At 35.0% G+C, this 12,484-nt stretch overlaps 1 protein-coding gene and 1 pseudogene across 1 annotated transcript; both read left to right on the forward strand.

Moving 5' to 3' along the window:
- Positions 1–362: 362 nt before the first annotated feature.
- Positions 363–1,337, forward strand: LOC107133605 (olfactory receptor 52D1-like). The gene has a single exon (XM_015475898.2). The coding sequence runs from the start codon at positions 374–376 to the stop codon at positions 1,322–1,324; it is 951 nt and encodes a 316-aa protein (XP_015331384.1). The 5' UTR covers positions 363–373; the 3' UTR covers positions 1,325–1,337.
- Positions 1,338–8,500: 7,163 nt separating this feature from the next.
- On the forward strand, positions 8,501–12,484 carry LOC107157393 (annotated as a pseudogene).

Consider the following 12,484-nt stretch of genomic DNA (forward strand, 5'->3'; position numbering starts at 1 on the left):
TGTTCAGGTTCCAGAAGATGATAAAAAGTAGTGGAGGGTAGACCAGAGAAGGCAAAATTTTGCACAGGATACACAAAGAAAAGTTATATTTGTGTATAGCTGATTATACTTGTGTTAAAATATTTGGTCAGTAATGTAGAGGCATCACTTGAAAATGCAAATTCTAGAAGCAGGATAAACACCAGCAGTCACAAAACTATTTAAAGTATCTAGACAAAATGTGAGAAAGGCATAAATTTGAGCAGAATTACTGTAAAAAAAAGGCAGGCAATGGAATGGGTATTCAGAAGGAATAAATGACATCTATGATGACATCATTTCATTTTCTAACTCCTTTTAGGAAGCTAAAGACCCTTTTTTTTTCTTCACCATTATGCACTCTGCATCTGTGCCCAATAACACTGCCTTCCACCCTTTGACATTTCTTTTACTTGGAATCCCTGGGATGCAAGACCAGCACATTTGGATTGCCATCCCCTTCTGCTCCATGTATATCCTTGCTTTAGTTGGCAATGGCACCATCCTCTACATCATCATGACAGAACGAGCTCTGCACGAGCCGATGTACCTCTTTCTGTGCCTACTTTCCATTACGGATCTGGTACTCTGCTCAACAACATTGCCCAAAATGCTAACAATCTTTTGGCTTAGGTCCCACATAATTTCCTACCAAGGCTGCCTCACCCAGATGTTTTTTGTTCATGCAGTCTTTGCCACAGAGTCAGCTGTTCTGCTAGCCATGGCTTTTGATCGTTATGTGGCTATCTGCCGTCCACTACATTATATGTCCATCCTCAACGCCACCATGATTGGGAAGATTGGCCTGGTGTGTGTTATCCGTGGTCTTCTCTTTGTCTTCCCATTTGTCATCCTCATCGAACGCTTACCCTTCTGTGGACATCGCATCATCCCCCACACCTACTGTGAGCACATGGGCATAGCCAAGCTGGCCTGTGCCAGCATCAAGCCCAACACCATCTATGGTCTTACTGTAGCTCTCTCAATCACTGGCATGGATGTGGTCCTCATCACCACCTCCTACATCCTGATCCTGCAGGCTGTGCTGCGATTGCCCTCCAAGGATGCTCAATTCCGAGCATTTAGCACTTGTGGAGCCCACATTTGTGTGATTCTTGTCTTCTATATCCCTGCCTTCTTCTCCTTTTTTACCCACCGCTTTGGCCACCAAGTACCCCCTCAGGTCCACATTGTACTTGCAAATCTTTATCTCCTTGTGCCCCCTGTTCTCAATCCCCTGGTCTATGGCATTAATACCAAACAGATTCGTCTGAGAATATTTGACTTTTTTATAGGGAGAAGGTAACTATACTCTCAACCTACTCAGAGGACTAGTGGGAACTTATAATTATTCTTTTACCTTCTTCAGCACTCCTTATCCTTAGGTTAGAGGTTGCCACTTAGGCTAATCCCAGAATGTCAGTATCTCATATTATCTGAGATTTTGAAGTATTTAGAGCAACTCATCCATCCCTGATAAATCCATAAAATACCATTTCTCTGTAAAGTTATGTAGGCTGTTAACAGGCCTATAGGTCTTAAAAAGAGATTAGCAGTCACTGTAGTACACTTGAAAGTAAAAGCCGGGAGAATTATTCTCTCCATGTAAACAAATCCCAGTGTTAGAGGTAGGAGAGAAATGGTCATAAAAGAACTATTAATTTATCACTTCATGGAATTGAGAAAACACATGCACACTTGCAGGTACACACACACACACACACACACAATCTTACTTATTAATTAGCGAATTACTGCCAGCACTTTCTTAGACCAAGAGGGTCTTCAGAATGAGAGTGCAAGTCCCAGAAAGAGATGGCTAAGCCCCAAACCTTATGGACCTCGGATTAGGTTTGAAATAGATGAAGATGGCTTCTAGGTGTTTCATTGAGAGTAGTCTGGAATCACATAACTGCATGGGAAAGCCTTGGCCTTTGAGTGTACAAAAATTTTCAAGACACAGTTTCCTGCCTACGCTAACCAGGCTGATAGCCAGGGGAAAAGAATCCTAACACAGTTGGCCTGCATGCTTCAGCACAGGCTTAACTTCCATGAGTGTTGCCATGTTTTTGTTTGCTTGTTCGTTTTGTTTTGTTTTGTTTTTTTGGCATCCCCCTCCCCCATTTTTTGGAAAACAAGATGAATGCAAGTGGCCAGTCTATTCTTTTACAAACACAATAACTATATAGATAGTCATTTTCACCATGTATTATTTGTTACCAGAATTCTTGATCTACTCAGTTATTTATTCCACTTTTCAACTTGAGTATTTATATTTCTTTCTTTTTATAAGGACTGAGATTCAGACTATCCATAGTTGACTTAGTTCATAATATGATTTTTGGTGAATGAGGGTCATATAAAAAGACCACTCTATTTTCATTGTGCCATTATAAATATATATACGACATAAACTCTGCCATCTTACTCATTTGAAGTATACACTTCAGTGACATTAATTACAGTTATAATGTACCAATCATCCCCACTATCTATTTATAACACTTTCATCACTTCAAGCAGAAATTTTGTTACCACTAAGCAATAACTCTTGTTTGCCTTCCCCTGCCCAGCTCTGAAATTCCTATTTTCTGAAGCATACATACCTTTTTAAAAGAACTTTAAAAACACTATTCTTTTATTTATTATTATAATTTATCCCAGAGATTCAAGGTTTGTACAACATATGGAAATCAATAAATGTAATTCATCACATCAATAGTCAAAAAGATAAGAACCATATGATCATCTCAATAGATGCAGAAAAAGCAGTCGACAAAATACAGCCCCCGTCCCTTCATGTTCAAACACTAGAAAACTAGGGATAACAGGAACGTATCTCAACATTGTAAAAACTATCTTTGCTAAGCCCAAGGCCAAATGTCATTCTAAATGGAAAAAAATTGAAAGCATTTCCTCTAAAAACTGGAACAAGAAAGGGATGCCCTCTTTCACAAAACTACTGTTTAACATAGTTCTTGAAACTCTAGCCAGAGCAATTAGACAGATGAAAGAAATTAAAGGGATACAGATAGGAAAAGAAGAAATCAAATTTTCATTATTCATTTTTGTTGAAAAACACCTAGAATAGACAGATCTAACTCTGGCTTAAGATGAACAAAAAGGGAAACCTGTACCTCCACAAGTAACAATGCTTATAACAAGCAAAGAACAGCAGGTAGCAGAACAAAAAGATTACCAGATATATAACATGTTTACTTCAAGATTACAGAGACTATTTAGAGAGTCTTTTAAAAATGGCTCAAATTTGACATTAACTTTGTAAAAGATGTCATAATTTTCATAAATTATGACAAATATTTAGGATGGCCAGAATGCAGGTTAATATGAAAACAGAATGAGATGAAACAATGACAAGACAGAGTTTAATTAAGAAAGTAAAACCATAACAAAAGCATTAACATTTATGATTGTGGAGTAAATAAAAGATGCTATGTTTTTAAATTAGTAACAGTGAATGCAAATATGGAAAACTGATTTATGTTGCCATGGATAAAGACAATAAGGTAAAAATGTTTAGAAAAGATAAATGATAGAGAAGAGGCAGCATAAAAGTTTTTGCTGTTAATAAAGAAAATTCACAAGGACTAGAGTATAAACAGTATTCAAACTCATAAAGAACATAGTAAAACACTATTTAATCCTGATACATTTGTTCAAGTATAAAGAAAGTCCACATAGAAAGAAAAAGCATTTCAAGAAACTGGTGTAGACAGTCTAAAAACATGTACTGCAATAATAATAAAAAGAAAATTCAGTCCACATATAAAAGAAAACAATAGGTTAAACTTAAAGAAAATAAAAGAAAGGAATGATAAAAATAAATAAGAGGAAAGGAGAGTGCAAGAGATGAAGAGAAGAAGGAGCTAGTAGATGTAGATTCATATTCTGCAAACCAAACTAGAAAAGAATAAGGTGATTTGTTCGGAGCTTTGAAATGTCAAAGGTTATACTTAAAACTATCCATGCTGTTGTTAGAAACATTAGTTTTATCACTTTCATTTATACATATTCTAATTTATGAATATAACATGTCATCAATTTATGAATATGGATATTCTAATGTGTGAATTTATTTATTATACTCTTGAGAGATATTTTTGTGGAATCCTTGAATAATGCTGCTACAAACCTACTTACATATGTTTTATGGAGAACATATTTAAATATTTCTTTGGTTTAGTGCCCAAGATTGGATTATGTCAATCACAGAGCATTTTCAGTTCACTATTGGTATATTGCATCAGCTAAATTCCAAGACAGCTGTACTTGTTTCAGTTCTCACCAACTATGTAAGAATTCCACTGACACACACACACCATTCCCCATGCTTGGTATTGTCCATTTTGTAAACTCTATCAATTTAATTTCCATTTCCTGCTGACCAAGAAGGTAAACCACAATTTCATAAGTTCTTATGTATTTAAATATTTTTTTAATCTTGAGTAGCAGCTCAAAACATTTGCCATTTCTCTAGTGAACTTGTTTTGATGTACAGGATTTCATTATTTGTTATGATAAAGCTTCTTTGTCAGTTATATATATTGACATAGATTTCTTACATTTTTTCTTTAATATTATTTTATGTGATATATTTACAGTGGGAAAATTGCATTTGTTTTTAAAGGTTTAGGCAATATTTTTAAAATTTGATTTTTTACATCTCTATAGTTTAAATATGCATGTCATTGATCCACATATAAAATATATATTACACATATATATACAATGTGTATTTACACTTTTATTATCTTATAATTTTGTGTTTAAAAAGACAGAATTCAATTCAATAATTTTAAAATTATTCTTGCTTTTTGATATTACATAAGGAACAAACATCTATACCAGTTTGTAAACATTCATGTACATATTGTCGGTTATCTTAAAATATACTCTCCTATGATATATAGTCAATAGAATTGGTAGAAAAATGCATCTTTAATTTTACAAGATGTTTTATAATTATGTATACCAATTTGTTAATTTTAAAACAATGGAAAAATAAAAATTAATCATTCTCAACTTTTGTCCTATTTTTAATAAAAATTTTATGATGCTAAATCTTGAATATATGATCATATATCATCTCCTTTGGTATTATTTTATTATTCTAATTGAAAGTTACACTATGTTTTGGGCTGGGGATGTAGATCAGTGATACCATGCTTGCCTAATACCTGTAAGGCCCTGGGTTTGATCCCTAACACAACACAACAAAACAAAAAACAATACACTATGTTTGACTGTTGTTAATGATAGAATTCAGAACTAAGGACTTACTTTTCTCATATGGTAGCCACTGACCCATCACCATTTGTTGTGCTCATTAGCCTTTTTCCTCTTAGCAATGCCGCCTTGCTTATACGGGGTGTTCAAATAAGCATGGATTTGTTTCTGGACATCCCCTTGTGCTCAATGTGTATATTTCATTTTAAGATTGGACTTGGGCTGGGATTGTGGCTCAGTAGTAGAGTGCTCCCCTAGCATGGGCAAGACCCGGGTTCCATCCTCAGCACCACATAAAAATAAAGGCATTGTGTTGTGTCCATCTACAAAAAAAAAAAAAAAAAAAAAAAAGAAGACTAAACTGTGTATTCTACAGTTGAATGTTCTTCAGCCACAATTTGTGAGGTTTTTAGTAGTTCTGGGTCTGAAAGTATTATGTAAGCTATTGCTGCTTTTGTTTCTCACAATAAATGATAACATCTCCTTATTTTTTTAATAATAATTTCTGGAATTTGACATTTCACTAAGTTTATATATTACGTTAAGATGAACTTTGTACCGTATCAGTCTTCTAATCTGTGGACATAGTTTTTATTAAGCTTTCAGTAAAGATTTTCACATCCTTAATTTAATTAAATTCTAAATATTTAAAACTAAATGCAAATGGTGTCAGTTTTTAATTTTAATTATCTAATCTATTAATAGATATTGATAAAATATAGTTTTATTTACCAATGACATTTGTTTCTAATGACATTCTTAAGTTAATGAATTAGTGCTGATAATGTGTATGTAGTTTTTACTTACCTTTTCTGCATTTATAATCATTCTGAAAAAAATTACCTTTAATTATTTATGTTCAATCATTACCATTTTTTGTCATCTTTCATTAGATGGAATTTTAGCAAAGTAGTGAATAGATGTATTTATAGCTGAAACCCTAGGTTTGGTCTAATCTCTGAATAAATGCCTTTAATTTCACTAACTATAATGCTTATTATATATTTTATATACCTTAATTGTACCAATAGCTTGTGGTTTTTCTATATATATTTATTTTTATTTATTTATTTTTTTGGTTCCAGGGATTGAACCCAGCAACACTTTGCCATTGAGTCTCATCTCCAGCCCTTTTATTTTATTTTATTTTTTTTATTTTGAGACAGGTTCTTGCGAAGGTGCTTAGGGTCTCACTAAATTGCTAAGGCTGGCTTTGAACTTTTGACCCTTCTACCTCAGCCTCCAAGTAACTGGAATTATACATGTGCAGCACCATGACTGGCTCCATTAAAGTTTATTAAACCTAATAAAGTGTACTACTCTTGTGTTCAATTTGACAAGTTTTGGCAATAGTATAAATCTGTATATTGCCCAATAAAATAGGAAAAAGAACATTTCTATACCCAGAGATATTTCCTTCTTGCTCCTATGAGTCATTATTATTCCTCAGAGAATATCAGTTTTTCTTTTCTATCAATTTAAGATTAGTTTTGCTTGCGTTTGAACTGCCTATAAATGGACTCATATAATAAGGTCTTGTGTTTTACTCTGTGCCATGTTTTTGAGATTCACCTATGTTGTATTTCATACTTTATTCCTTCATATCATTGTATGAAGCCACCACTCAATCCTGTTCCATTTATAACAATGCTTGTGTTATATGTACATTCCTGTATGTCTTTTGTGGACAAATGTTTGCATTAAAAACCTGAGAATGAAATTTCTAGTGTATTTGTAACTTACAAAACTATTCAACTTCCTGCAGTTTTTTTATTAAATTACACATACACCAATCATATGAAATAGTTGTATCATCCTATACTTGCACTATCAATTTATTAGATTCATAATTTTGACGCAGGGTTTTGATATACTTTGCTTTTTTTATTTTTATTTTTGTATTGGAGATTGATCTCAGGGACACTCAACCACTGAGCCACATCCCCTATTTTTTAATTTTATTTAGTGACAGGGTCTCACTGAATTGCTAAGTGCCTCACTTTTGCCGAGTCTGGCTTTGAACATGCCATCCTCCTGACTCAAGCCTCCTGAGCTGCTGAGATTACAGCCATGTACCACCACGCCTGACTGTGATATACTTTGAATTAAAACTTAAAGATTGCTTTCAACATTTGCTTTGGGTTTGGCAGAAATCTTCAGATATTCACCAACTGGAGTGACAAAAATAATTTAAATTTGTTTTCTAGTCCCTTCAGAATCGGTTTTCTTTATAATAATAAAATATAAAAAGGAAAAGTTAGGAAACAAAATGTATACAAAGTATGTTTAGAACTGTTTTGCCACAACTTTTGCCCTCCAAAATAAACATGTGAACATTCATATGCATATTTGTGAACATTTATGTATTCATCAACTTGATAAACTCAAGACAAAGCATAACTAGACAGGCACAGTCCTCTATTACTCAACTATGTATAATTTTATATTTCATAAATCTTTATGAAATATATGTATCTGTATAGATATTTGTGTATATGTGTTTATTAATGTGTCATGTATATACACATACATATGTATGTATATGGTGAGTGGTGAGCTGTGGTGAGCATAATATTGTGATCAAGATAAATGAAAAATGTTTCCTAGGACTATCAGATCCTTGGTCAGAAGTTCAGGGAGAAGATAAAGAAATATGACACTATTTTTTTTCTGTAGTTTCCTCCCTGCATAAAAAGCTGAAAAATGCAGAAATTGTCTCAAAAGTCCCAAAGGACCTTTTCCTTTGAACCAGAGCCTCCTGAGACACTGAACTGCAGAGACCCAAGCAGGTGCACACATTGGAGTCTGGATAATCTTCAAAAGGTGCAATGATGCTCAGAAGAGGCAGAACCTGACTGCTGTGGGACTTGTGGTGCTCATAACTCTCAGGCATGCACACCAGTCTGGTCTTTGCTAACACTGAGGTGAGTTAGGTTGAAGAATCACATTTTCAGAAAATGAAAACTTCTAGTACCAGAAATACAAGTGTTTGAGATGTGGTTGATGGCAAACTCGGGATTTACTTTTTTACTCTCACCCTAATACATTACCATTTATCTGGGGAATAAGAAGGGAAAGGTTTTCCCTAGTTGTGAAATAAATTTAAAACCTACCTCATAATTCATTGGAGATAGCAAAATACATGCAGTCTTGTGTTGCAATGAAAGGAAGGAAGAAAAAAAAAAAGCTTTGCCTTAATTATTGGATCACTACACTCAGAACAGGTCCAGTGGGAATGGTCTTTGTGGGTAAGTGGACAGTGACCCATGAATCCTAGAAACATTGAGGACACTTGCTTCAATATGGAAATCCTCCCACATGCCTGTGCAACCAGGTGCCATATAGAATCTGTGTAAATAAGTCCAGGGATGAAAATCCAGCTATAACACAAACACATTCTCTCTGTTCAGAGAGCTCCTTAAGCTAAAGACTGACTTGCTGTAACTTTTACTTGGGTTAACTTCTCACATTTGTTCTACCTCTTACTTAAGATACAATTAAAAAACATATGTGCATGTGCTAATACACCACAATGAATTCCACTATTATGTATAACTATTATGCACTAACAAAAGTTTTTTAAATAGATTTTTCTTTCCTTGAAAATCAGTTTCTTCCTAGGTCATCCTGACTTGTTTAGTCTAGTTATGTGCAGCTTTTGCAACTGTTATTCAGTGTTTAGGATCAGTAAATTATTATAACAATGGAGACTGATTCAATATGTGGCTTTGAAGTAAAAGTTTGATTTGAACCTCGCATCTACCAGTTTTAATTTTTATGGGCATAGATATTTTGATTGCCCTTGCATCTCCATCTCCTCATGTATAAAATTATGGTTATAACGTATATTATTGGTATTTAGATTGAAATATTAGCACCCTGAATGGAAGGGACTTTATCTGGTTGGTTAATATATCCCTAGAAATTAGGAATGCTACCAGGAATGTTGGAAATAATAAATACCTGTTAAACAAATAATGTATGTCTCCTAATATATCTGACAATTTTTTAAATTGATAACATGTTTTAATAACCGTGTTCCAGGTATTGCTAAAATGATTATCATTTAGTCATTCTAACATGTCTATGGTATTTATTATTATCACTCTTCTTGTGATTATGAATATTATGCAAGGAGAAGTTTGCAACTTGCTCAAATCCCCCCAGCTAGTGAGTGCTGGAAACGAGATTTAACCCAAGGAGTTTGGGGAGTCCATGGTGCCATAGTAAGCAAGCAAAAAAAAAATCACTGTTATACTTCAGAGAGAAGACACTTAGTCATCTACTTTTACTTTTTTTGTATATATTCTAGTTTTATAATTAGTTTGCCTAATAGCAGAATCCATGCAAATCTTTGAGTTTTATTGTGAGGGAGATTATACACAAAAATTCATAAACTGAGGAGGGGGAAGAATGAACTAGCTCTGAGTTTGTGTCTGTAAATTACCAAGTATGGCTTGATGTTTATTGATATTACAGATGCTTGGAAGAATTTGTGATGGCTGATAAGCTCTATGAGCCAGCAGTACAAAGTCTAAATTTCCTATTTCTCCTGATATCCTGGTCTTTTCTCCAGTCTTGTAGCTCTACAGGCTTCTGGCTACGTGAAAAGAAACAGAGACACCTAAGTTAGCATTTCACACAAATCAGTTCTCTTTGTGGGGATTCCAATTGACACAGGCTTAGTTTCCTTAGAACTAGCAAGACTTTTGACAGGATTTAGCTCAATGAAATTTTCCTGGATTTCATTCAGATTTTAAAAGACATTTATGTATATATTTTATCCTATCTAAAACACAAAAATATGTTTTAAACTCCTGACAGTCATAGTAAAGTATTTTCTAAATCTGACTTCCCAATCTCTGGATATAGCTGAGATTTTCAAAATTTCACACTGTCTTTTTAACCCCAAATATACAATGCCACTTGAGTTAAAGTAGGCTAAGCATGCTTAATTTGAATTTATATTTATTAACCAAGGTACTTTTGATCTCTTGGGATGCTCTAAACTGGCATAGAAGTAACAATAATAATAATAACAATCATGATTACTGCTCATATCTGTTAAGTATTCATGATGTACTTACTATTCAAAGTTTAGCACATAATATAAAATTAACTTATTGAATAATCCTGAAAACAATGCAATAATCTCATGTTATGTGGAGAAAACTGAGGCATAATGTAGTTAAACAATGCGTTCATATCACACGCTATGTGAAGTGAGAAACAGGTGGAGCATGAAACTAGACAGAGTGACTCCAGAGAAATCCAATTATTTCTCATTCCAAAGGCCTGATTGAAATCATACAGTTACACCACCAGTGACATTCCACATTATGTACAATCCAAAGAGTGGAATCCTAATTAGAATAAGTTATAATCTATGTTTGTATAATATGACAAAATATATTCTACTGTCATGTATATATATATAAAAATAACAAATTTAAAAAAATAAACCACAGATTATAAAAAGGGGGGGTGGTTTTCATGTTCTCTACCTTTGGTTTCCTTTTGGGCCCAGGGAACTATCACTGTCACCATTTGACCCAGCTATCCCTCTCCTCGGACTCTCCCCAAAGGACTTAAAAACAGCACATTATAGTGACACAGCCACATCGATGTTTATAGCAGCACAATTCACAATAGTTAAACTGTGGAGCCAACCTAGATGCCCTTCAATGGATGAATGGATAAAAAAATTGTGGCAAATATACACAATGGAATATTACTCAGCAATAAAAGAGAATAAAATCATGGCATTTGCAGGTAAATGGATAGCATTGGAGAAGATAATGCTAAGTGAAGTTAGCCAATCCCCAAAAAACAATTGGCAAATGTTTTCTCTGATATAAAAAGGCTGACTCATAGTCGGGTAAGGAATGGGGGCATGGGAGGATTAGATGAATTCTAGATAGGGAAGAAGGGTAGGAGGGAAAGGGAGGACACAGGGGATTAGCAAGGACGATGGAATGTGATGGACATCACTATTCAAAGTACATGTATGAAGACTTGAATTGGGTGTCAATATACTTTATATACAAACAAATATAAAAAAATTGTGGTATATATGTGTAATAAGAATTGTAATGCAAAAAAGTACATGTATAAAGGCATGAATTGGCATGAACATACTCTATATACAAAGATATGAAAAATTGTACTCTATATGTGTAATATGTATAATGTGTAATATGTGTAATGCATTCCACTGTCGTGTATTTAAAAAAATAAAATCAATAAAACTAAAAAAAAAAAAAGAGTGTGAAATGCTCTCCTCCTGTCAGTCATTATATCTGGAGCCAACAGCTCCAGCCTGACACCAGGATTCTTTTTCTTGAATGGTGTTCCTGGGCTGGAAGCTGAGCACACCTGGATCTTCCTGTCATTCTGCCTCATGTACATCATTGCTCTTGTGGGGAATGTGGGACTCATCTACCTCATTAGTCATGATGAAGCCCTGCACTGGCCCATGTACTACTTCCTAGCCCTGCTCACCTCCACTGATGTCACCTTGTGTACCACCACTGTGCCCAACATGCTGTGTACATTCTGGTTCAACCTCACTGAGATTGACTTTAATGCCTGCCTGGTCCACATATTTTTTGTCCACATGTTGGCTGGGATGGGGTCTGGGCTGCTCATGCTCATGGCCCTGGACTGCAGATGTGGCCATGTGCTACCCCTTATGCTATGCCACCATCCTCACCAACCTTGTCATCGCCAAGGCTGGTCTTGCCACTTTCTTGAGGAGTGTGATGCTCATCATCCCATTCACTTTTCTCACCAAATGCCTGCCCTATTGCCAGGGCCACCGCATCCCCCACACCTACTGCGACCACATGTCTGTGGCCAAGGTGTCCTGTGGCAACGTCAAGGTAAATGCTATCTATGGTCTGATGGTTGCCCTCCTGATTGGGGTGTTTGATATCTGTTTTATCTCTGCATCTTACACTATTATTTTGTGGGCTGTAGTGAGCCTGTCATCAGCAGATGCTTGTCATAAAGCCTTTAGCCCCAGCATATCTCATATCTGTGCCATCGTGATCACTTATGCACCTGCTTTTTTCACTTTCTTCACTCATCGATTTGGAGGCCACATTATTCCCCATCACATACACATCATCTGCTGTTGCCTCCTACCATGAACCCAATTGTTTATGGAGTCAAGACCATGCAGATTTGGGAAGGAGTCATCAAGTTGGTGACTCATTAG

The sequence above is a fragment of the Marmota marmota genome, unplaced genomic scaffold, assembly GCF_001458135.2.
Source record: "Marmota marmota marmota unplaced genomic scaffold, marMar, whole genome shotgun sequence".
NCBI lineage: Eukaryota > Metazoa > Chordata > Mammalia > Rodentia > Sciuridae > Marmota > Marmota marmota.

Excerpts from the sequence above, each read along its gene's own strand:
- LOC107133605 (XM_015475898.2), top strand. The coding sequence starts at position 374 with ATGCACTCTGCATCTGTGCCCAATAACACTGCCTTCCACCCTTTGACA.